Source organism: Alternaria rosae (assembly GCF_020736505.1).
Source record: "Alternaria rosae strain MPI-PUGE-AT-0040 chromosome Unknown BKA58scaffold_3, whole genome shotgun sequence".
In the NCBI taxonomy this organism is placed as follows: Eukaryota; Fungi; Ascomycota; class Dothideomycetes; order Pleosporales; family Pleosporaceae; genus Alternaria; species Alternaria rosae.
The window spans coordinates 2,250,274-2,270,831 of record NW_025763572.1 but is presented as its reverse complement, the minus strand read 5'-3'; the positions used below and the strand labels follow the sequence as shown (position 1 = coordinate 2,270,831).

The 20,558-nt window shown below is 52.7% G+C and overlaps 6 protein-coding genes across 6 annotated transcripts; 5 read left to right on the top strand and 1 right to left on the bottom strand.

The window, feature by feature from the left end:
- The first annotated feature begins 1,922 nt into the window (after positions 1 to 1,922).
- On the top strand, positions 1,923 to 3,083 carry BKA58DRAFT_131174 (uncharacterized protein). The gene has a single exon (XM_046164388.1). It carries the CDS (start codon positions 2,206 to 2,208, stop codon positions 2,917 to 2,919), a length of 714 nt encoding a protein of 237 aa, XP_046027875.1. The 5' UTR covers positions 1,923 to 2,205; the 3' UTR covers positions 2,920 to 3,083.
- Positions 3,084 to 4,712: 1,629 nt separating this feature from the next.
- BKA58DRAFT_437856 (uncharacterized protein) lies at positions 4,713 to 6,155 on the top strand (the record flags this gene model as incomplete). The annotated part of the gene is made up of 2 exons (XM_046173530.1): positions 4,713 to 6,054; positions 6,106 to 6,155. 2 exons carry the CDS (start codon positions 4,713 to 4,715, stop codon positions 6,153 to 6,155), a joined length of 1,392 nt encoding a protein of 463 aa, XP_046027874.1.
- A 3,988-nt stretch (positions 6,156 to 10,143) lies between these two features.
- On the top strand, positions 10,144 to 11,268 carry BKA58DRAFT_380672 (uncharacterized protein). The gene has a single exon (XM_046169926.1). It carries the CDS (start codon positions 10,213 to 10,215, stop codon positions 10,972 to 10,974), a length of 762 nt encoding a protein of 253 aa, XP_046027873.1. The 5' UTR covers positions 10,144 to 10,212; the 3' UTR covers positions 10,975 to 11,268.
- Positions 11,095 to 12,873, top strand: BKA58DRAFT_130965 (regulator of G protein signaling domain-containing protein). The gene is made up of 3 exons (XM_046164386.1): positions 11,095 to 12,339; positions 12,389 to 12,576; positions 12,631 to 12,873. Exons 1-3 carry the CDS (start codon positions 11,214 to 11,216, stop codon positions 12,739 to 12,741), a joined length of 1,425 nt encoding a protein of 474 aa, XP_046027872.1. The 5' UTR covers positions 11,095 to 11,213; the 3' UTR covers positions 12,742 to 12,873.
- A 2,485-nt stretch (positions 12,874 to 15,358) lies between these two features.
- On the top strand, positions 15,359 to 17,525 carry BKA58DRAFT_130909 (kinase-like domain-containing protein). Its single transcript, XM_046164383.1, has 2 exons — positions 15,359 to 15,727; positions 15,788 to 17,525. The coding sequence occupies exons 1-2, from the start codon at positions 15,630 to 15,632 to the stop codon at positions 17,394 to 17,396; spliced, it is 1,707 nt and encodes a 568-aa protein (XP_046027871.1). The 5' UTR covers positions 15,359 to 15,629; the 3' UTR covers positions 17,397 to 17,525.
- Positions 17,526 to 17,667: 142 nt separating this feature from the next.
- Positions 17,668 to 20,108, bottom strand: BKA58DRAFT_437853 (uncharacterized protein; the record flags this gene model as incomplete). The annotated part of the gene is made up of 3 exons (XM_046173529.1): positions 17,668 to 18,197; positions 18,262 to 18,886; positions 18,951 to 20,108. The coding sequence occupies 3 exons, from the start codon at positions 20,106 to 20,108 to the stop codon at positions 17,668 to 17,670; spliced, it is 2,313 nt and encodes a 770-aa protein (XP_046027870.1).
- Between the last annotated feature and the right edge of the window lie 450 nt (positions 20,109 to 20,558).

Here is a 20,558-nt window from a genome sequence, read left to right as displayed (position 1 = left end):
GTAGCCCCAACCACAGTAGATTATACATGCAGAAGAGAATAACAGATGTGTAATGAAAGACACCGAGCAATAGTTGAGTAATGTTCCTACGCGTTTGCACAGAGTACATAATTTTCTGCTACACCACCAATACAAACTTCATCATAAGATATCCCGTGTTCTAGCCAAACAACCACTTCGCATTCTTCATGTACAGCCTTCCGGTCCTGTAGCGCCTTCCACACGGTAATCAGCTCTACGACTGCAGGTGCCCTACGCTCCGAAAAGCCTGGAATTTCAGCAATCCCGTTCGCTTCTCTCAACTCCAGCGCGCTCGACACGTCATCGTTCGTGTAGGATGGCTAGTATGCGTTGCGATGTAGACTGACATTCTGACAGGTGATGGTGTGGTTCAGAGCATTCAGCCGCACATTCGCGTTGAATTTCGAGTGGGTGTACGATCCCAGTCACGGCAACACCATGCGCACATCACATGCGCACCCTTCTAAGCCCGCCGAAAGCAAGACTGGTACAAGGCCCGCGGCGTTGGTAGCATGCGAACCTACGAATGTTGCTTTAGTGAACCTCCAGGCTCGGTAGATGTTCCATCGTCGGTGCTTAGAGGTTTGTTGATGGCTGTTGTTCTGGTCTAGTGAGGTTGAATCACAACTGCGAACGTAACTACACACGTATATTACTGCACTTGGATCAGCTCCTGTCTCTTCCGGAGGCCCTATGTAGTGCCCTAAGATATGTTGTCCCCAGATGGAAGCCCCCACCAAATGCACATCTCTCGCGCAGTGGCATCTCTTACTTTTTGATCCTGGAGAGGAAATTGTGGAAGTTTGTAGGATGAAAATTGCGTTTGCGCCGTTCTGCTTAACGCCGGTACCCAGCTCATTATGAGCGTTGGTTTAAGATTTGGGGAAAGTGCATCTGGCTGCGCACAAGGAAAGAAGCCTTTGGTGGAGGTAACGGCCATTGGGTATCCGAACAACAAATCGCTAGTGCCTACCTCACAAAGCCACCGTCATCGGATGTGACATTGTCGGGTTGTATGTTCGCGTGGTTATCCACTCTAGCATCCTGATAATTCCCATGGTATTGGAATCATACAAGAGACGACCAAATTTTCATCACCTGGCTCGTAAGTGAATTTGATAGGTCTGTAGGTCTTTCGGGGTCTGGGTCCGCGTTCCTGCCATTCGATCATTGTATGCGAACCCGCTTTCTCGAAATATTGCAACGAGTTGGTAGGGCACGAATGATATCCACCTCGACGCGTAGACGTCATTCAAATGGTGCTGTGGTTCATAACGGTTGCTGTCAAGTTTGGTTGTACCAACTTTGCCTATCTCGAGGTCCGCCGTTCACGTTTCCCGGGGTGTTGTGACCTTGTGCCTTGGTCGTGAATCCATATCGCTCCTTCTCTTCCTCGATAGCGTTCTCTTGAAGTCATGCTCTGGTGCTCATGGCAGGCACTGGATTACAGAATCCGCTCACGAAGCAGCTCCTGCACATCGAGTGCGTCTCTCAGGTCTCGGCTTCTGGGAAACCTGGGTTGTCGCTTGTCAGCCATGCAACCATTTGTTTACCTAGGTATCCTCTACATGGCGCTAGCCTCGTTCCACTGTTGATAGGTGCGGAAATGTCCTCTTGACTGCTATACCTCTCCATGCCCGACTGCTGTGCGGTAATCAGCTCAGCTGTGATAGGCTCAACGCTGATGCTCGTCGTCAACCATAATTCCAACAATGAGCTTTGACCGGTGTCAAAATAGAATTTCCTGTATCTGGATAGTGTACCGTGCCGGCCGTTCCCTCCGGTGTTTTGGAGTATCAACGCTTGCAGCTTACCCTCAACTGGCCTCGCTTGTGCGCGTGCTCAGCATAATCTTCCTCCATATCGTTGGGACTCCAATCGTATCGTAGTGGAGTAGAAATTTTCGATCATGAAGGTAACATGGAAGCCCTCTGGTATTGGAAATCAGTACCATCTCTTACTCTCCAGGCTCCAAAGCAACGATCAGAGCCTACCTGGGACTCCCTCTCCAAAAGGTTGTTTCCTCTTCCCTCCCTTTCTCTCCCGTATCATCATCGGATCGAGCCATCCCTCATATCAAAAGCTTCCTGATCTTGACCGTCATTACCCATCGTTTTACTATCGCTTCAGGGCCGCAGTACCTCCTCACCAGAACTTGTCATTTCCCATCATACTACCGCCACCATGATGATGCCGACATACGCCGCCGGCGCCAAAAGGCAGGAATCCAGATTCTTGCAAGATTGGAGGCAGCCAAACAGGACCTCTCCTCCGACTTCTCTTTCTCCTCCCACTACGCGCCCCACTACCCCATCATGGCAGTCGTCATCAGATGCTTCGCGAAGCCGATCTTCCTCAGAAACCTCTTCCTCTTCGTCCAACTGGAGGACGGGGTCACCACCTCGACCCATCCGCAATCAGGCCGGACTACCACCACCTGACGAGTTGATGGAAGGAGATATCGTTTACCTAACCCCAAAGAAAATCCCAGACTCCTCCATCATTAGGTCGCACCAAAATCAAAGCGGCTTTGAAAACCACCCTATAGTCATCTTGGGAAAAGAGAGACGAAGGGGCACCACGATCGTCAGTTTCCGGCAGCTCACTACCTTCAACGGCCGGACAGTCGAGGAGAAGAAAACGGGCGATCGACAACATCAGCAAAAGTTCTATATGATGGTTGAAAATCATCAAGATGGGGTTAACTCCACGGTCAACCCGGTAGCCAAAATGGTTCCAGGTTTCGATGCGTTGAAGCGACGGAGCTACGTCAACCTCTCACCCAATTCTCGGTTCGAAATAGAATATGAGTATCTCGAGGCCTTTGGAAACGATGGACTGCGGAGGCTTGACGCCGAGTCGGTCTCATATATCAAGAGCGCACGATCCAACACCTGAATTCCTCTTCCCGACAATGCCGAACGCCACCGATGGCTCATGTCTGAAGGTCCCCGGCTCTTTTCTCTCGGCAATGCTGATCGCCACCGATGGCTTATGCCTGAAGGTCTCCAGCACCCACCCCAGCGTCAAAGTCCGAATTCCGAAAGGGTTGTCGTCCTCCCGGTACGCCTCGCGAAGTCGTACGGATCCGAGGGACGCATCGACTACATCCAAGCTGCCCTATATGCCGACAAAACGGCAAGCTGAAGCCTTATGTAGTCTTCTACCGGGCGATTGTAGCTGGGGTAACCGAACGATGGTGCGGACGCGGTTAGATTGTTGGAGTTTATAACGTCTGCTTCCGCCGCTGTAGTATTATGAAAATCAATATCTCGTTCGTCAATCCTCTGTATGCTCGTTTCGTGATCGCGAATACTGAATAATAAATGTGTCGTGGATAAAGTAATGTGTCGTGGATAAAGTAATGTGTCGTACGCGAAATTTGTGAGGGGATGTACTTACGTCATTCCGCGCCAACCATGGTTGCGCGGTCACGCTATTATCTGCGCGTATACACACAACATCGACCTGAACTTCGCTCATTGTTGATGAAAACACTTTTCTTGGGCTACTACATCTCTAGTCTTCTGATCATCTCAGTCGTACACATAACCGTATCTACAGCGCTTCCTCATCTTGTGCTCGGTTATGACCCATACCCAGGTAGTATCTTGTGTAGCGCAACCGAGAAAGGCTGTGGCTTCTGACGACTTGTCGTTTCAATCTCAAACCACCAGAATCATAGAGCTGGTAGTTCTATGACGTTCACTTGCGTGCCTTGGCCGCTCCTCTCTGGGCCTCTTTGTATTTCCTTACGCACAAGTCATTCATTGCTAACGCGCCCAGCGAAATCTCAATAGCGCAGTACAAAAGTAATTGCACTCTTCAACTCCTAGCAAGTTCCGCGTCCACTACTTCGCTCCACCCAACTCTCGTTCGCTCCTAGGTCCGGTCTCGCTGAAACTTCGTGCAACCACCTTTTGCAGCAGTCCTATCATACTGGTCTAACACCAACGCAGGGGTTCCTTCTCTTCAATACACGCGTATCTCAAGTGTCTCGGACCCTGTGTCTTTCCCTTGTTATAGATTCAACGCTCACGACTGACGATCGGCGTACAGCACTAATTCCGGAATTGTTCTGGCCCGGCTTTGACAAGTCGATGGAGGGAGATACCGAAGACGTGTGTTCAGCTCTCCACCCTGCGCATTTAGTCACTCAATCACAAGAGCAACCACACGAACTACCTGATTTTGAATCGACCCTTGGAAATGTTCCAGACGCTTACAATCACACCATCCGCCCTTTCTCTGGCGGATACAAACTCAACGGTATTTACTCCCGCGGATTAGTACACACTACCATCGCAAGTCAAGAGGAGCAGGTTCAAAACGATGTAGGAGCTGATCGCTACTCTGATATCGTGAACAGCCTTGTTGACCGAGCTTGCAATGTGACTGAGCATGGAGCCGGCGCACTCCTCAACGTAGACACGGGGAGAACTTCCAATAGTCCGTCGAACATCTTAAACGAGTCAGAGCACGACATCATAATGTACAGACTGGAGGAGCCGACCCAAGAACTAGAATTGGAACAACGCAGCCACGAGACCACCATCTACGATGAGCCCACGGAGCGCGTACCAAAGCTGCCTCTCAGTGCCTAGGCGCCCCTGATACCAAGTCTAGAAACGGAGTTGCCTACGGCAACGGAAGCGATGCACGCAAACTCGAGTGTGTTGACCAAGAACACGATGGAATTTACAGCTCCAAAGTACCACTCACCGCCACAGCGACGGCAGGTCATGTCTCCTGATGGGACAAGTCAGAAGCCTTTCTCCACTATACGATCTTCCGGGCCTTCGTTTAACCCTCTCCAGGACAAGACCCTACCCGTTCGATGGACTCACAATTGCTTTACCAGCAGACCTGTTGTTGGTAAGGTTTACTACATACCTGATGGTGGTCACTTTCCTGCGTCGGTCATTCACATGCAGAAACAGCAAGAAGGCTTCTTCAAACATCCAGTACTTGTCATTGGTGTGGATCATAACTTCGCGTACTTCTATGCTCTTACCAAGTCACCACCAGCTGCCATTGGAGAGATGGGAATGTGCCTGCGCATGGGCGAGAGTACAGCAGACGAAGGTATTTACACATTAAGGCTGGCGCATGGCTCACTTCCCATGCAAACCGAGACATGGACGAACCTCGAACAGCGTTTCTACATCGAGTGTGGAAACCTAAATGATTGGGCGATTGATGTTCGTATCAACACGGATGATTTGTGGAAGCTGTGGAGGCGAGTACAGGAACTGGAGGTACAACAGAATCGTTTCATCTACAAGCCGCTTCCACGAGACATGAGCCTATTGCGGCCTGGAACAGTCGTCATGTTGTTGAATGATCCGCGATCATCAACTCTTGGGGCTCCTGTCCTGATAGTGGAAAACCAGTACCCCCGCCTCCACTATCTGCGCATCAAAGCCTTCAGCGAAAATCCTTACTTCAACCCAACAGCACGGCGCACCACTGGATCACCTCGTCATCTGTGTTTGGAAATCTGCAAGTACCCAAAAATGGGGCATGATCGCACACCAGTCATGTTGGTCGAGTTTGATTCCCCTGGGATGCGTGAGTCGTCGTATGTTGAGGTATACCCGGCTCCCAAGACGAGCACTTTCCACAATTGCAAGACTTGGTGCTGGCCGCCGGTTGTCATGCGATCCCAGTCGATGGCTATACTTTGTAATTACATCACAAAGCAAGTTGCCTCTAGCACGAGCTCATTCGTAGGGTCGCGCTTCAATTCGCAGACGTCTTCACGGTCGTCATCTGTAGGGCCGATAACCCCTTTCCGCAACGGAGTTCCACAAACCCAATTTGGCAACGTGGGATACCCGCCATTGCCACTCCGACATGGTTACCAAACAGCCGCGGACCGCAGTGTATGTCCTTCACCGCCGCATACTTCGTTGGGGTTTCGTCAGCCTATCCAGAAGAGTCAACCCGCTGGTGGTTATGGACATCCTGGTCACCCTTACTCACCCAGCACTATGGCATACCCGGCTCCCACACCAAGCTCATGTCAGCATTGTAAGTGGTACACGGTATAAACTGAATACAGCTAAGTGCTGACCTCAATAGACCCTAATATACTACTTGACGGCTATGGTCACCATTATCCGCGCATCTGATTGTTCGGCAAGGTTGTTTTGAAGAGGACGTTGATCTAAAAGTACATGTAAGATCGTCATCTTAGCGAAGTTGTAGTTGTTGGAACACTCTGTAATTCAGACGATCGTCTTGTATGATCTCCTGATCGCTCGCCGCTAGTCTTAGTCCTTTGCGACCACTTCATAGTGTTCATACCAGTTTAATCGACATATGGTTGGGTTCTCCGTGCCAATATACGCAATGCGAGCACCTCGATGTACCTCCGTAGTCTACATTAGTTGCCACAGACCCTTGGACCGTAAAGAGGCTAATGTATCATACCACTGTGCTCGACTTCAGCTGCGTTCAGACTGAGAAGGCGGAACGTATCAACTACGATGTCTCTCAGCGGCGGAGGTGATGTTGCGGCGCCAGTAATGCTGTGGTCAAGGCCTTGATACAACCCTCGAGCTCCTTCCTCACCTGCCGCCTTCGCCCCACCGCAGACACAGCCACCCTCCCACTGAATCATATCATATGGCGATCAATTTCCTTCGCCCTATGGTACATTGCGACCGCCGCTCTCTTTCCGGTAACCGCATTAGCCGGCACCGGTGGTACATTCGGCAGAAGGAGACACCGCAGAAGCCCCTCTCCCGTATCGCCTGCTCACTGTATATCAGGAGAGGAAGGCCAAGCAGTAGGTAAGGGACTGCCAGTACCGCTTACTTGTTTCGCAATAGCAGAGATATTAGACCGCGAAGCCCAGAAGCTCAACCTGGATGCCGGAACTGGGCCTGATCGCCGCGCGCATCACCCGAGCCGCAGAAACGCCAATAAACGTTACTTTGCGAGACCCTTCTCTTACTATGCACATCCCTCCTCGAGACGAAGGCTACCCAAGACAGCATCGTGGAGATTCAAGGCCGTGGGCGGGATGGGTCCTTCGGCGGCAGGCAACCAAACACGCTCCACGCAGTCGCCGACCCGAGTCAGAAACAACAGACGCCCTCTTACGATCTCATCTGACAGCGACTGTCGTTGAGGAGCGCCATTGTCTGCGCGGCTTCAAAACTTCATGTAAAATCTTCCGATGCCACAAGCCACCAGGGTCGAGATTCGCTGTCGACACTCGCCGCGGGATGCCTCAACCTACTATAGTTGACAATAACTGCCATCCAAGAAGACACTAGTCAGCACTATCACGCCTTCGGTTCGCACCTTGTCGAAGGACCCGAGGTCTAGTCCTGTCTCCACAAACGACTGAAGATCCAGAGCAGCTCGTGACCCGTCACGATCGAAGAAGCCCATCGCGAGCCCCTTCCAGCTTATCGTCTACCGACGCTCGCCGCCTCACCGACATTTCTACACCGAGCAGAGTGCGCTGCTAGCCCCACCTAGGAAACCATATGCGTCGAGGAAAATATCAAGTCCAATAATCGAAGGCAATATGGGTGGAGATAAGGTATTCAGAAATCAAAAAGTGAGGGGATACGCCCAATATCGGCGTGGCACATGGTAATGTGCAGCCCCTGTTGAAACAGGCTGCAAATGAGATGCGTGTCAGGGACTGCGTTTCGAAAGCCACGCTGACAGCGCTCTATCGAACCTCATTTAATACTCGGGTAATGGTTGCGTGCTGCACTGTCATCCACGCGAGCCGGAAGTAAAGCTTAAAGACGACGTCTAGAGGGTTGTCGCAGCGCGTGGACGTCTGGGCATCTACAAGCGGAAGTGCGTGGGCAGGTGCCTCGGTGTTACACAATATTGCATCGTTCACGCCAGCGGCCGCTACTGTAGGCAAAAGGAATCGGTTGCCACGTGTTGGTACCCCTGGCACCACGGCATTATCTTGACGAAAGCCTGCATGAGTCGTCGCGCTCTGAGGCTGCCGTAAGCGCCGAAGATCTTAGCCATGTAGAGCGACCATGGGATTCTTGCAAAGATAACCTAACGATAATTCACTCGCGGCTAGAGCGGGCACGCTTCGAAAATTCTAAAACCCTTCGAAAAAAAAAAGACCCCAGATCAGCAGTATGGTCTGATGTTTGCCAGGGTAACGGCATTTGCATGCGGCAACTCGGGATCTTTGGCGGCGGAGGATGCTGCACTGGCATCGCTTCGAAATCATAGAGGCGCCGGGGGCTAAAGAGGCGACGGTCGATTCTGATGATCCGAAGCCTTCGCTGGGATGATCAATACACTTGCATCGTTGTTTTCGCTGAGCTTGGCGAGAACGAACCTCTGCTCATCCGCTAGCGGCATCTGCTCTTGCCACGGAATGTGGTTGAACGGGAAGGACCCTTTGCCAACCGCCCTAGAGCTCCGGGAGAACGCTACGATGCGAGCGAAGAATGCATTTTCGTCCCTGTGTCATCATCGCGTGGCTCCAAATTAGTTCCGAGCCCACCGCCACTCTGAAACGCACGGGTGGATGCTTTTTTTTTCTTTGACCTGCAGCACGTGCTGTATCACGCCGGGCAGCTGGGCATCGTGAGCGGGACTATTCCGGAGGAGATTGTGGCGGACCATATGGTGAGCGTATCGCTGCTTGGCCTGGAGATGTCGGCTATACTCTGCTTGCCGTGCAATCAACGTAGAGGGATCTGCAGCAGCTCAGGCGTAAAGAGGCTACGACTCGTGGGAGTTAAGTCGGAGCAATGCCGAAAGCGACAACGATGGGCAGATTGGGCACACCGGAGGCTTGAGGCTTGAAGGGTCCAGCATGGCGGAACTGTGGCAGTAATGCGGGCCACAGCCAAGGAGAGCGATGTCTCGCATGGAGGAGCAGCGATTCGCTGTCGCTGAGGTGGGGTTGCACACGTGGAAAGTGCGGCACATTTACCACTCTCCAGGCTGAGAAACACGACAATCTCCGCAGGCATGACCGGCCCTCACAGTCAGGCATCGATCGACTGTAGACGAGATGTAGATCTGCCGAGCCTCTTTACACATGATGACGCGCGGACATGGTTGCTTGCAGTGCAGCGTCGCGAGATTTGACAAAGATGCCGTCAGCGATTTGAGTGCGTCCGACAAACGCAGCACCTCCTGCATGTCGAGGAACGCAGCCATGCTGACCTGCCAGGCAAGGGTGCAACGTGCATTCCACGTTTTGGGCCTCAGCAGCAAACCTCCGGGCCTCTCAGCAACGGCGACGTGTTCCACACAAAAGCAGTGCGGCGATTGGCAGCTGGCAGCTCGCCGTGGCACAGTACGACCAGTTCGTGGTATCGGTCGCCACCAGAACGTTACGCGAAAACGGGTCCCGCCAGGAGGTGAACAAACGGCGGTGCAGATGCGAAACCTGGGTGTCGCTGGTATGTAAGAGGCTGCTGTGTCTGCGCAACGGCGCTTTGCTGCCTGGGGCGGCGGCGTGACACATGTCGATGCTCTGGGACAGGTTTGTGGAAGGGGCAGCAGTCTGCGTCAGGCCATACTGTGGCAGCAGCCTCTCTCAACAGAGCACAGAGACACAACAGGATGCGCGTACCACTGGCTGTACCGGTCTTGCGTGCAGACGCAGACATGCAGCAACGTCGTCCCCTTTGAGCGCTTTGTCTCGCGTGGTGGCTGACTGCAATGGGAGCAGCAGGCGCCATCGTCGCCCACCACCGTGTGCATGCAGCTGCTCGCCGCGCGCTGGAGACGTCCAAGTTGTCGCAGCGAGCCTCTTCCGGCGGGCCCATGGTAGCGGCCGGTCCCCTTTGTCGGCGTGCGGCGCTCAGTACACCTAGTCATCGGCAGCGTCTCACCGTAGACAGGGGGCGGCAGAGGGCAGGGATGCCTCGTGGAAGCCCTTGGCCAAGTACTTTATTCCCATGCGTTGGTGGCCGTGCACGCCGCCATGTGTCTCGTATGCGACTAGGAGGCCGCTGCGGTTAGTGCCTTTGTCATGGCCCAGCTTCAGGGCTAATTCGGCGCCATGCTAGGCCATCTTAGCTGTCTTAGGAGGGCGGTGTGAGGACTGTTCAAGCGGCAGAAGACTCAGTGGTCACGGACCCCCAGACTGTGAAGGCCAATCCCAGCTAGGGTACCCACACATCGCCCTTCAGTGAGGTCCGCGATTTGATTCTCCGCGACCATCTTCTGCTCGGCATGCCCTTCCAGACGACATCTCTTCTCCCCTTGACTGTGTCTGTCTCCTCTGTGCCTGACAGCCTGAGCCCTCCCACCAGCGAGCCCCTCCACCCCCGACCCGACGACCAGCACCACCACGACACAGACCGACTGCCTATTGCACCTGCCTCCGCGGGCTCAGACGCACCTTCCGCAACTTCTTCAGCGAGCAAGAGCAGCCCGCCCCCGCCTTCCTCCCGTGCCATCAACCACGCGAGACGCTACACCCTCTCCCGCTTCCCTCTCCTCCGCAAAGGCAGCCGCGAATTGAGCAGGACGCCATCTACCACAAAGAGCCCCGCCGAATCGCCCTTTTACGCTACAGGTGCACCACGCTCCTCACAGTCTCTTGCGCGTGGGCCCGATCTTTCTCCCGCACGCGAGCCCGCCAGCCCCTACGACGACGGCGACGTCATAGCTGAAGAGGCGGAAAACACACACCGTTTGCCAGACAGGCCGAGAGCAGGCAAGCCCGACAAGATGCACCAAACAAGTTCGCGGTTACTCCGCATGACCGACGATGAGCGGCCCTTTACGAGGGTGAGTACAACCATTCAGCAACTTTTTGAAGCCCATAATTTTGTTACCTCCGTCACATCCCATGGAGCCGGAGTCTCTAGTAGATTCTATTCCTACGAGACAACAGCGACCACATGGGGGAAAGCTTGGGAAGTCGGTCACAGTAACCACTATGATCCACTTCCAGAGGCCAACCAAAGAGTAAAGGAGCCACCCTTTTGAAGCCTGAAGAACCACTGGGCGATAAGCTGCGACGAGCAATATTCCATGTTCCCGAGATATTCACTTGTCTATGGAATCGCGGAGGTTTGTTGTAGTACTGGATTTACTGCGTGCTTTTTGGGACCAATTTGGAATTGCATCGGGAATGACACACGCTGGAAATGCGCCCGCAGTCTGACACCTGCCTTGTGCCTTGGAACTTCCCGTATTCGCTGCTATAGCAGTACCAAATTTTGAGCATGGACATGAATTTAGCTAACACATCAATTCAGGACTTCAAGGACCTCTTCTCGACGCTTATGGTTTCGCTTCCCCTCACAGCACACCGCGTTCGCTTTAGGATGATCGACTTCACCTTTACATCGGATGAAGCAATTACCAATCTTGGATCCCTCAAATTCTCTCAGTCCAATCGTATGCCAGACCCCAAGGACTCGTCACGTGTCGTGACGACGACCACTACGACCACCTTCTCAATGGCCAAGGAAATGGCTCGCTCCGTTTGCCAGAAATTTCTCGAGGCTAAATTTGTTGAGTCAGTAGAAGGCAAGACGGATTTCATGAACAAGAGCTCGGTCTGGCAACTTACGCCCAAGGGCATTCACATTCTGGAGCGCTTTTGTACACGCAATGGCATCGCTTCAGCTCACGTCAAGGCTGTCATTGAGTCTAACAGAAATCCGAGACAACTGGTCGTACTTGAACGCAACACTGAGACCGACAAGCTTCATCACGATGAACAGACCGTTGAGATCATCTTTCGTCGCTTTATTGGCACCACTGCCAACGAGACCCAGTCGGATTCTGACTCGATACATGAGTTCTCAAAGTGTGATATCGGGGTTAAGCTTGTCAAACACCGACCCACCTCACAGCGCCAGTTTGAGTACACCTTCAACGGACGCAACGCCGCACAGTGGTTGATGGACTGCTCAACTATGGTTGACCCCCGTGAAGCTATCGAGGTTGGCTCGCTATTCTTGCAGCTCAAGCTCATTGCCCCAGTTGATCCTCGCAACTCAGAACACCAGTTCCAACCTTCAAAGCAGGTGCACTACTACATCACCAATCACGGCGAGCGCGTCGCCGGCTGGCTCCTCGAGGAAATCCCATCAGGCGGAGATGTAGCAGTCAAGTCAAGAGATGGCGTTGCCCGCGATTCCAACAGCAACCGTACCAACGTTATTATTCGTAACCCTTCATGGCGTCTCTTGTACCGCGAGTTCCTCAAGGAAACCATGTGCGAGGAGAATCTCTCTTTCTACCTTGAGGTCCAGCAGTTCAACAAGCAATATCGGGACGCTATCAACGACAAGGGTGATAACAAGGTTGAGACAATCCGGGAGACGCTTGCTGCCGCATACGGTAAGACTCAACACTGTCCAATGTGCGAACAATCTCTAATCAATCCCAGGTCTGTACAATGCTTTCCTGGCTCCCGGCTCACCCAATGAGCTCAACATCGACCATAGTCTTCGTACACAGCTGGCTACACGCATGACTCGTGCCGTTGGCGACGATGCAGCCATGTTGCAGAGTCTTAACGAGGTCGCCTCCTTATTCGAAAAGGCTCAGCAGTCCATCTTCAAGCTGATGTCTAGCGTACGTGCTACCTACCACATCTAGATTTGTGACACGTTGCTAATCTCACATCAGGACTCTGTGCCCAAATTCGTCAAGCATGCCAAGTACGGCCCTCAGCTCCGTGGTCTTGATGCCGCCGCTGCATCCGCCTATGTTGCTTCGCCCACTGCCACCCGATCATAGAATGAATATCGCGCCACTTTCACGACCGATTCTGAATCTCTCCGCAAGATGAAACGACGACGACATGCGAGCGCTGAACCATCTCAGGCCTGATCGCCTTCCTTGGATAGCTGGCATCACTTTCTTGATGCGTTTTTCTTCCGGCTCATCGACCTCTTCTCCTACTCCATTGCATCGAGTCATAGACTGCGGCGTTTTTGGGGTTCCGGGCCAAAACATTAGCATCGGGTGGTCGTTTGTGGAATCGTTCCTCTTTCCTTGGACCTACTCGACCTTCTGTTTACCTTGATTGTCTTTTCTTTTTCTTTCTTCACCTAGGCGGTCATAGCGGGATGGCGATCTGCGAGCACTCGTCACGGAACGCTTCCAACAACCAAAGCTGGAACCTGATTTCTTCTTCTTCTTTTCCCCGACCGATACGAGAGTTTGAGACTGAAAATCGTAGTTGGCTGCCCAGATAACTGATTTTGGGCAACTACGCGCGACTGTATCCTGGCTGTTATTCCCGTAACCTTTACACCTTCCGGCAAGCGAGAGTCTCCATGAGGATGATTGGGTCGACATAGCCACAATTCTCTTGCCGAGTCTTTTGTCAGTTAAGGTTGAGGAAGGGTACCCATGATGTTGGATGTGGGGAAGGCACCCGTACGACAGACGAAGGCACTTGATGCGCATCGGACGGACGATGCAATGCGAACTGAACCCTAGTGCACCCTAATAGGAGGCTTCCGATGATACCCTCATGCTATAGAAGAACTCATAACGATACTACATTTTCTGTCTTATGGCTGGTAACGACGTCAACGCAACTAATCATCTCAATAGTGGCACGTCACGGCATGCCTGCATCGCTGGACCCTGAGCTTCCGCATTCATAGACATGCGCACCGCCCTCGTGAAAACATCCACCACGCCTTTGCAAGTCTGAGCCCAAACTCTTTAGCACCCTCTGGCGCTATCCCCTGTGATCCAACATATCAGATACCTTCGCGGAAGTATGACCGAACATACCCTGCCTCATCGTCTGTCAGAAGTCAGGACGCAAGACTTGATCGGACTTTGTGAATCATGTTGATCAGCGAAAATGCTAGGGGTCTCTGAAGTTAACTCCGAAAGCTACTTCTGTGGGTTTTGCTGGTAGGCTGGTGACATCGATGGAGATCACCAAAGGTGTGGTGCGTTGCTAGCGCAAGCGATGTGCTCCGGGGTCTGTGGTTGGTGCGGAGGAAGACCGGGGGAGCTGTTTGGCGGAGGGCAAGGCTACGCATCGGAGCAGGGTGCCGAGAGTCGTTTTCGGGACTCGCTTTCGGTAAAAGCCCCGGGAATCGAATGAACGGAAGGTGTACGTGAGATGGGGCGTTCATGCGGTGATAAGGTTCAAGGAGTGAGAACTGTCATACTATCAGGGAGAATGCAGGGTGCGTAACGGCGATGCCAGCGACGTGGTAACACGGTGAGCCAAGCCTTTGTTGTCTTTTCCTACCGTAATATAAGTGTCGGGTGCTGATGCCTCGATGCCGAGCTCAGATCTACAAGGCATATGCATCAGACGCGATCAAAACGCCGGTACTTGCTGAGTACGTCAGCCATCTGCACCTTCTGCTGCATAGTCAGCGTTTGCTACTCGACTTCGGAGCAACCCTCTCGGGCCGGTGACCGTCGTGCATCTCCGACCGCATATAGCCGTGCAGTGGCTTTCAGTGGGTTGCAGATTAGGCTTGCCAGATAGGGTTTTCTTAGAACAAACGGCGCAGTTCCCATGAAGTTTGGTGTACTCCGCCGTCGTGGCCTCTTCGGTCGGATGCATATGATGCAGGGGAATGTACATGGAGTGCTGATGACAAATTCCGTCTCTAACGGCCGTGGTTGCGTCTCGCATTTGATGTATATGGCAGGTGGTTGCGTTTTGTCCACATGAATACTCTGACAAGTCAAGGAGCATCCTTTTCTGTCCAGTGTGGAAAGGGGGGACCCTGCATTGTGTAGTTAAAGTTTTGAATGCCACATGGTGATGCTGGGTGGCAGAAAACGTGCACTCGGTCCCGAGGATGTGGTAAGTTTTGCAAGCGTTGCTGGATGAAAGAAGAAACTCGAATGGCAGTGGCGCTAAGCTTACTCCACAGATTACTCATGAAGTGTAACGTGAGAGGGCGACGGGAAGTTTCTCACCTGTACAGGTAAAGTCGGACATGCGCAGGTAGCGTAGAGGTTCTGGCAATTGTGAAGGAGCAGTGTACAATCTGCACGTCTGCTCTGCGTCGATGAAAGGACACTCATGTACAGAAAGACATACCACTGGCTTTGGTGGGCAGGGTCTTCACTCGCTCCGCCGTCGATGCCATGCATGGCTAGTCATCGCTTGTAGCGCCAAATGTCTAGATCCGCGTACTCCGATTCTGCTCATGGACGACGCGTAGCTACGATCGACAGGTACACCTTCTCCTTCGAGCATGCTTATGCGAGCCGAGGTATTTGTGGCTTGCAACGAAGAAGGCTTGTGTCTCGCGGGAATCGCGGGATTTGATGCCATATTCGGGGTAGGAAGGCAATGACGTCCTGGGGCTAAGGAGATAGGGCGGAAGGCTTGAGTGGAAAGAAGGTTTCGGCATGCGGTATCTTGGGCCGAGGCAGATCGGTTGACAAGAGACAAGCCTTAGAAGCGTCGCGACCACGTGAGCTGGCGTGTTCGCGTTGCGCGTGGCATCCAGTCCGTGCGCTCTGTTTTCGGGTCTGACGCGATCGTCGAGGCTGTTGTGATACCAGTGATTAGGCATCAGCGTACAGTCAACATCACAGAATACTACCTGATCCCATTTGCGCATCTCAGAGCCTCTGTCCTCGCTCGCTGTCAACTCGCTCCCCCGCACACACCTTTATTCTTCGACACCATGGGCCCAGCGCCGCCCAACAGCCAGATGGCTCCTCTGCCTACAAACCTGCCCTTCCGGCTCGTGAGCAAGACAATCGGGCAAGGCGCATATGCCTCGTACGTTGCAATCTCTTCCTGTCGAGTGTTGGGAGTCACTCGCTAACAGTAGATCTCCAGCATCCGCAAGGCCGTCCCGCACAACTCGCCCAAACCTGTCATTGCGATCAAATTCATCAATAAAGAACATGCCCTCAAGACCGGCCGCCTCACTCCGAAACAAATCAAGATGGAGGTCGTCTTACACACACATCTCGGGAAGCACCAGAACATCATACACTGCCTGGGGTCCGGGGAGGATGCGTTATGGACGTGGATCGCCATGGAGCTGGCCGAGGGCGGAGACTTGTTCGACAAGATCGAGGCGGACGAAGGTGTGGGCGAAGACATTGCGCATCTTTACTTCACGCAACTGGTCAACGCGGTGACATATATGCACAGCATGGGTGTTGCGCATCGAGACATCAAACCTGAGAACGTGTTGCTGAGCGCCGAGGGGGATCTCAAACTCTCCGATTTCGGATTGGCAGCATTGTTCAAGAAGGACGGGCAGTTGCGGCTCTGCAATACTGTATGTGGCTCGCCGCCGTACATCGCTCCGGAAATCGTATCAGGGAGGCGGAGCAAGAGGGCCGACATGCTAGACACCGGCTACGCGGCGAACATCTGCGATGTTTGGAGTTGCGGTATTGTGCTCTTCGTCCTCCTCGTCGGCAACACCCCTTGGGACGAGCCAACCAAGCGTTCCGCAGAGTTCAAGGAATACGTCGAAACCGGGGGACACACTACTGATGAACTCTGGAGCAACATCCCAGCGGAGCTACTCAGTCTACTCCGCGGCATGCTGAAGGTCGACCCAAAGGAGCGCTTTACTCTTGATGAGATACGCACACATCCCTGGTGTACACGCAAGAACCCCTACTTGACTGCAAGCGGACGCAATGCAAATCCAGTAGGATTGGCGACACAGATGTTGTCGCAACTACGAATTGATTTTACGAGACCGCCAACGCAGTCACAACGGGGATGCTCGCAAGACGCAGAAGAACATGGCGATGCGATGGACATAGACACTGATACAGACCCTCGTCGCTCAAGCGCTGTACACTTCCTCTCTTCCACACAACCCGAAACTCCATCGGCAGAAACACCCTTCGACTGGGAGCGACCCCCACGTCTCGCCTCTCACGACGGAATTTCCGCCTCGCAACCTGTTACGATACCCGACAATCGTCCTATCAACATGACTTCTACGCCCTGTTTATCTCAGCTTCCCTCATCGACACAGGACATGCTATCGCAGGACCCATCCATGACACAATTTAGCTCAACTCCAGGTGTGCCTCTGACCTTTACGCAAGCAGCTCGAAAGTTTGCCGATATCCTTCCATCCTATTCCCTGGCACGTTTCATCTCTCCCCATAACCTTGGTCTACTCTTGCCTCTCCTCCTTACAGCTTTACATCGGCTAGGTGTTCCTTCACCCTCCTTCACTGAGACGCAGATTGAGGAAGCAGAGAGAGCGGGTACAGCCTCCATACGGGTAAAGATGGCGGATGGGCGACGACAAGGCTTGAACGGCCATATCGTCATCGAGAAGGCGGTCTATGATGGAAGCGCCTACTGGGAGGTGAGGTTTGTCAAAGCTAGTGGAGATCCATTGGAGTGGAGAAGGTTTTTCAAGAACATGGTGCTTTGTGTTGGAGATGTTGTGTTGCGACCCAATTAGGCATGACTGGAAACGGAACGTGAAGTACGATAAATGACGATATACCCCGGGTTATATAATGGTGGGACGGGGACATGGGTGTTGGTTGGTATTATAGGATCAATCGCAAACTCAACTTGGTCTCGCTTTCTGTTACACTTGACGCTCATCCGAAAAGGCGTCGTGGTCTCTTCCTCATGGCACAAAGAACAGTATGATATATCAAATGCTGAGAAGAATGTATTAGGTGTGATGGGTGATAAAACCCGACGGCGGAAATATCACAGTTTTTCTACAGCATCATAGCGCTGACGATAGCAGCAACTGTAATGACCAAGCCACTCGCTCCTGCAATGCTCGCAGCGCTTTCGTCATCCCCACCTTCACCTCCGCTTCCGCCTTTACTTCCTTTGGGCTGGTCCTCCGCCTTGAGCTCCCCCGGACCAAATGCCTTGAACCCTCCGGAGATGGAACTCGCATGCCCCGTAGAGCCTTCCACACACTTGCTGTCATCCTGGAAGGCGTCCCAGGCTTGCTTCCAAGCAGCGTCAGGATCAGCGTAGGTTGTCGCAGTGTAGAAGATCTTGCAGTCACTGGCTTCGTAGATGTACTGCAGAGGCGTTCCAGAAGCATCACCTTTTCGGACCTGGTCCTGGGACTGAAGGCGCGATGCTTGGTCTCCAGCGCGTGTAAGTACTTGCGGAACGTTGGCGACAGCGGAGAGGGTGGCGTCATTGTCAGAGTAGGAGGATAGGGAGAGGGCGGTGCTTATGTTCAATGCGACTTCGGCGTACTGTTGCCAGTATAACAGTGGCGTTACTTCTAAAGGGCGGTGTATAATGTCAGCGCAAGTCTCATGTGCAAAGTCTACAAAGAAGTTACTTACCACCACCCTTGGATCCGGTCACAGTCTGGATGGGCTTGTTCTGTGGGCGGCCACCGACTGTCACGGCTTTCACGCCGGCGATATTCTTGAGCTCTTCATGGAAAGAAGCGCAAGATGAACCACATAGGGCATCGGTGTACATGACGACGTTAGACGCATTGAATGGGGTGGGGCGTGTCCCGTTCGTGAAATACCAGCCTTCGGGGAGGATGGACACTTGATCGGTATAGTTGTACCGCATCGTCTTCGTGTATGAGTCGCCGTTCAATTCGACGGGACCGTTGAAGTCATCCCATCCATTGAAGTCGGCACCATCAGCATTGCGGAAGTGCCACCATGACCAATACCTATACATGTAGCTCTCTTCGATGCTCTCTTCGAGCAATGACGCATACCTGCTAGCCTTGACGGAATCACTTCTGATCTCGTTGACCGCATCGCCAATCTTGACAAAGGCATCGGTAGCCCTGTATCGTTGTCCGGAGAAAGGCTCCATTTCGGGGAACAGCTGCATGAAAGTGTCGAGAAGTAGATTTGTGCTGCCGCCACCGTTCTCGCGTAGATCGATGATGAGTTTCTGCTTGTTCTCGCTCATGCATTGACTGAGGAAGTCAGAAACGGTTTTCTACATGGCGGAGAAGATGATGTCAGTTTGTGTCTTGTGTGCATGCTGTATAACAATGACTTACCTGGAACTCGGTACCGAATTCACTTTCGGTCAAGTCGCTACTCGGGTTACTGAAAGATATGATCTTCAGGACCGCTATATCCGAATAACCCTCGCCACTGAGAAAAGCTCCAGCAACAACTCCATTAGAGTCTGCTGCAACTATGTTCTCTGCATAGGTCCCAGGGGAGAGTGACATCGTTTGTCGTTTGTTGCGGCGGTGGTTTACGCCCATAGGGATTCGAGGGACTGGACCGGGAGCACTAGGTGCAATGATATGGTTGATAGCAGCAGGTAGCTTGGGTTTTGGAAGAGCGACATCGGAGAGGTCAGAAACACCCTTTGTGCTAGCAGAGAAAGGTGAGTCGCTTGAACCGATGCAGAAGGCATCAAAGAAAGATTGCCCATCAGTTATGCCAACGAAGCTGCGATCTGTAGAAGCTCCGTTGGCAATGGAAGCTGTAGAGCCATTCGCCCAAGTGATATCGGTGCTAGGGCCGTCGTATTTCCTTTGCTCCATAAACGCGCCAGCGTTATCTGTGTCTCCCTTTGACAGCATGTTGTTGAGTAGTCCATCAGAGTCGATGTACTGTGACCAGGAAACAGACTGAAGGAAGTCGTACGGGTTCTGACCATTGATTTCCGTGATCTCGGAAACATCTGAGCTACCCTCAGCTACACTTGCAACATCATCAGCCAAATAGAGCTTTGGAAGCGCTTTGCCGTCCTCGGAAATAGAGGCAACGTTGGCCTGTCTGAAGAATGAGAATACCTGAAGTATATCAGGCCGGTAGTTGAAATGGAAATTTCCGGTCCGGATAGTGATGTTTTGGATGGCGAGTTGAACCGCATATTCACTGGAGAAAGAATCAAGGTTGTTCTTTACGTTGTCCAGTTCGGCTTCAATGTCCAGAGCTCCAAATTCCCAATCGTCGCCAGGTTTCTTCAGCCATACGAGCTCAGACTGGAACTGCCAAAGCTGCTTCAACTCATCGATAAGCTGGGAGTTTCCTTGGACGTCAACAGGGACTGAATCCAGACAGTCAAACGCGACCTGTGCGTCGATACTTGTGCTCGTCGATTCTCCGAGCTGTGACGCAACACTCGCACATGGCTCAGAGGAGGAAGATTGCGCTGCAACGAGTGCTGTCGAAGCTAAGAGTAGGGTACTCTTCAGCATAATGATGTGTGTTGGTCTCGAGGCCGATCTCGTCCAAATAAATAAAAAGGATTATTGGACAACGCTCGAGCAGTGAGTAAAACAAAGTAAACAGCTCAACAAAGCGGTAGGAGACGCACGCGGCCGAGAGGGAAGTGACGGCCAAAATGTTGGGAATCCCAAAAGCTGGTGATGTCTCAGCTGAAAGGCAGCAGGATGGTGCCTACCTGATATAGGAGTATAAACGAAGCAAAGGCGCACCCTGAGGTGCTTTACCCTCATCGGTCTAGGCTCTCGGGAGGCCTGAGCCGCAATCCCATGGATGAGTGATAGCGCCAGGATCTCCGCAACCGACATCCGTCTTTGAGTTAGCTAGCTTGTTAGTAGGGCTGAAAATCTACAGCCTACCAATAGACATCGCTTTGCTGCGATCTATGCACCGCCCATCCGGCGTTCACAGCCCATCTCTGC

Coding starts and splice junctions, on each gene's coding strand:
- BKA58DRAFT_380672 (XM_046169926.1), top strand. CDS start 10,213: ATGCCCTTCCAGACGACATCTCTTCTCCCCTTGACTGTGTCTGTCTCC.
- BKA58DRAFT_131174 (XM_046164388.1), top strand. CDS start 2,206: ATGATGATGCCGACATACGCCGCCGGCGCCAAAAGGCAGGAATCCAGA.
- BKA58DRAFT_130965 (XM_046164386.1), top strand. CDS start 11,214: ATGGACATGAATTTAGCTAACACATCAATTCAGGACTTCAAGGACCTC. Junction 12,340..12,388: donor GACGCTTGCTGCCGCATACG/GTAAGACTCAAC, acceptor AATCAATCCCAG/GTCTGTACAATGCTTTCCTG. Junction 12,577..12,630: donor TCTTCAAGCTGATGTCTAGC/GTACGTGCTACC, acceptor ATCTCACATCAG/GACTCTGTGCCCAAATTCGT.
- BKA58DRAFT_130909 (XM_046164383.1), top strand. CDS start 15,630: ATGGGCCCAGCGCCGCCCAACAGCCAGATGGCTCCTCTGCCTACAAAC. Junction 15,728..15,787: donor GGGCAAGGCGCATATGCCTC/GTACGTTGCAAT, acceptor GTAGATCTCCAG/CATCCGCAAGGCCGTCCCGC.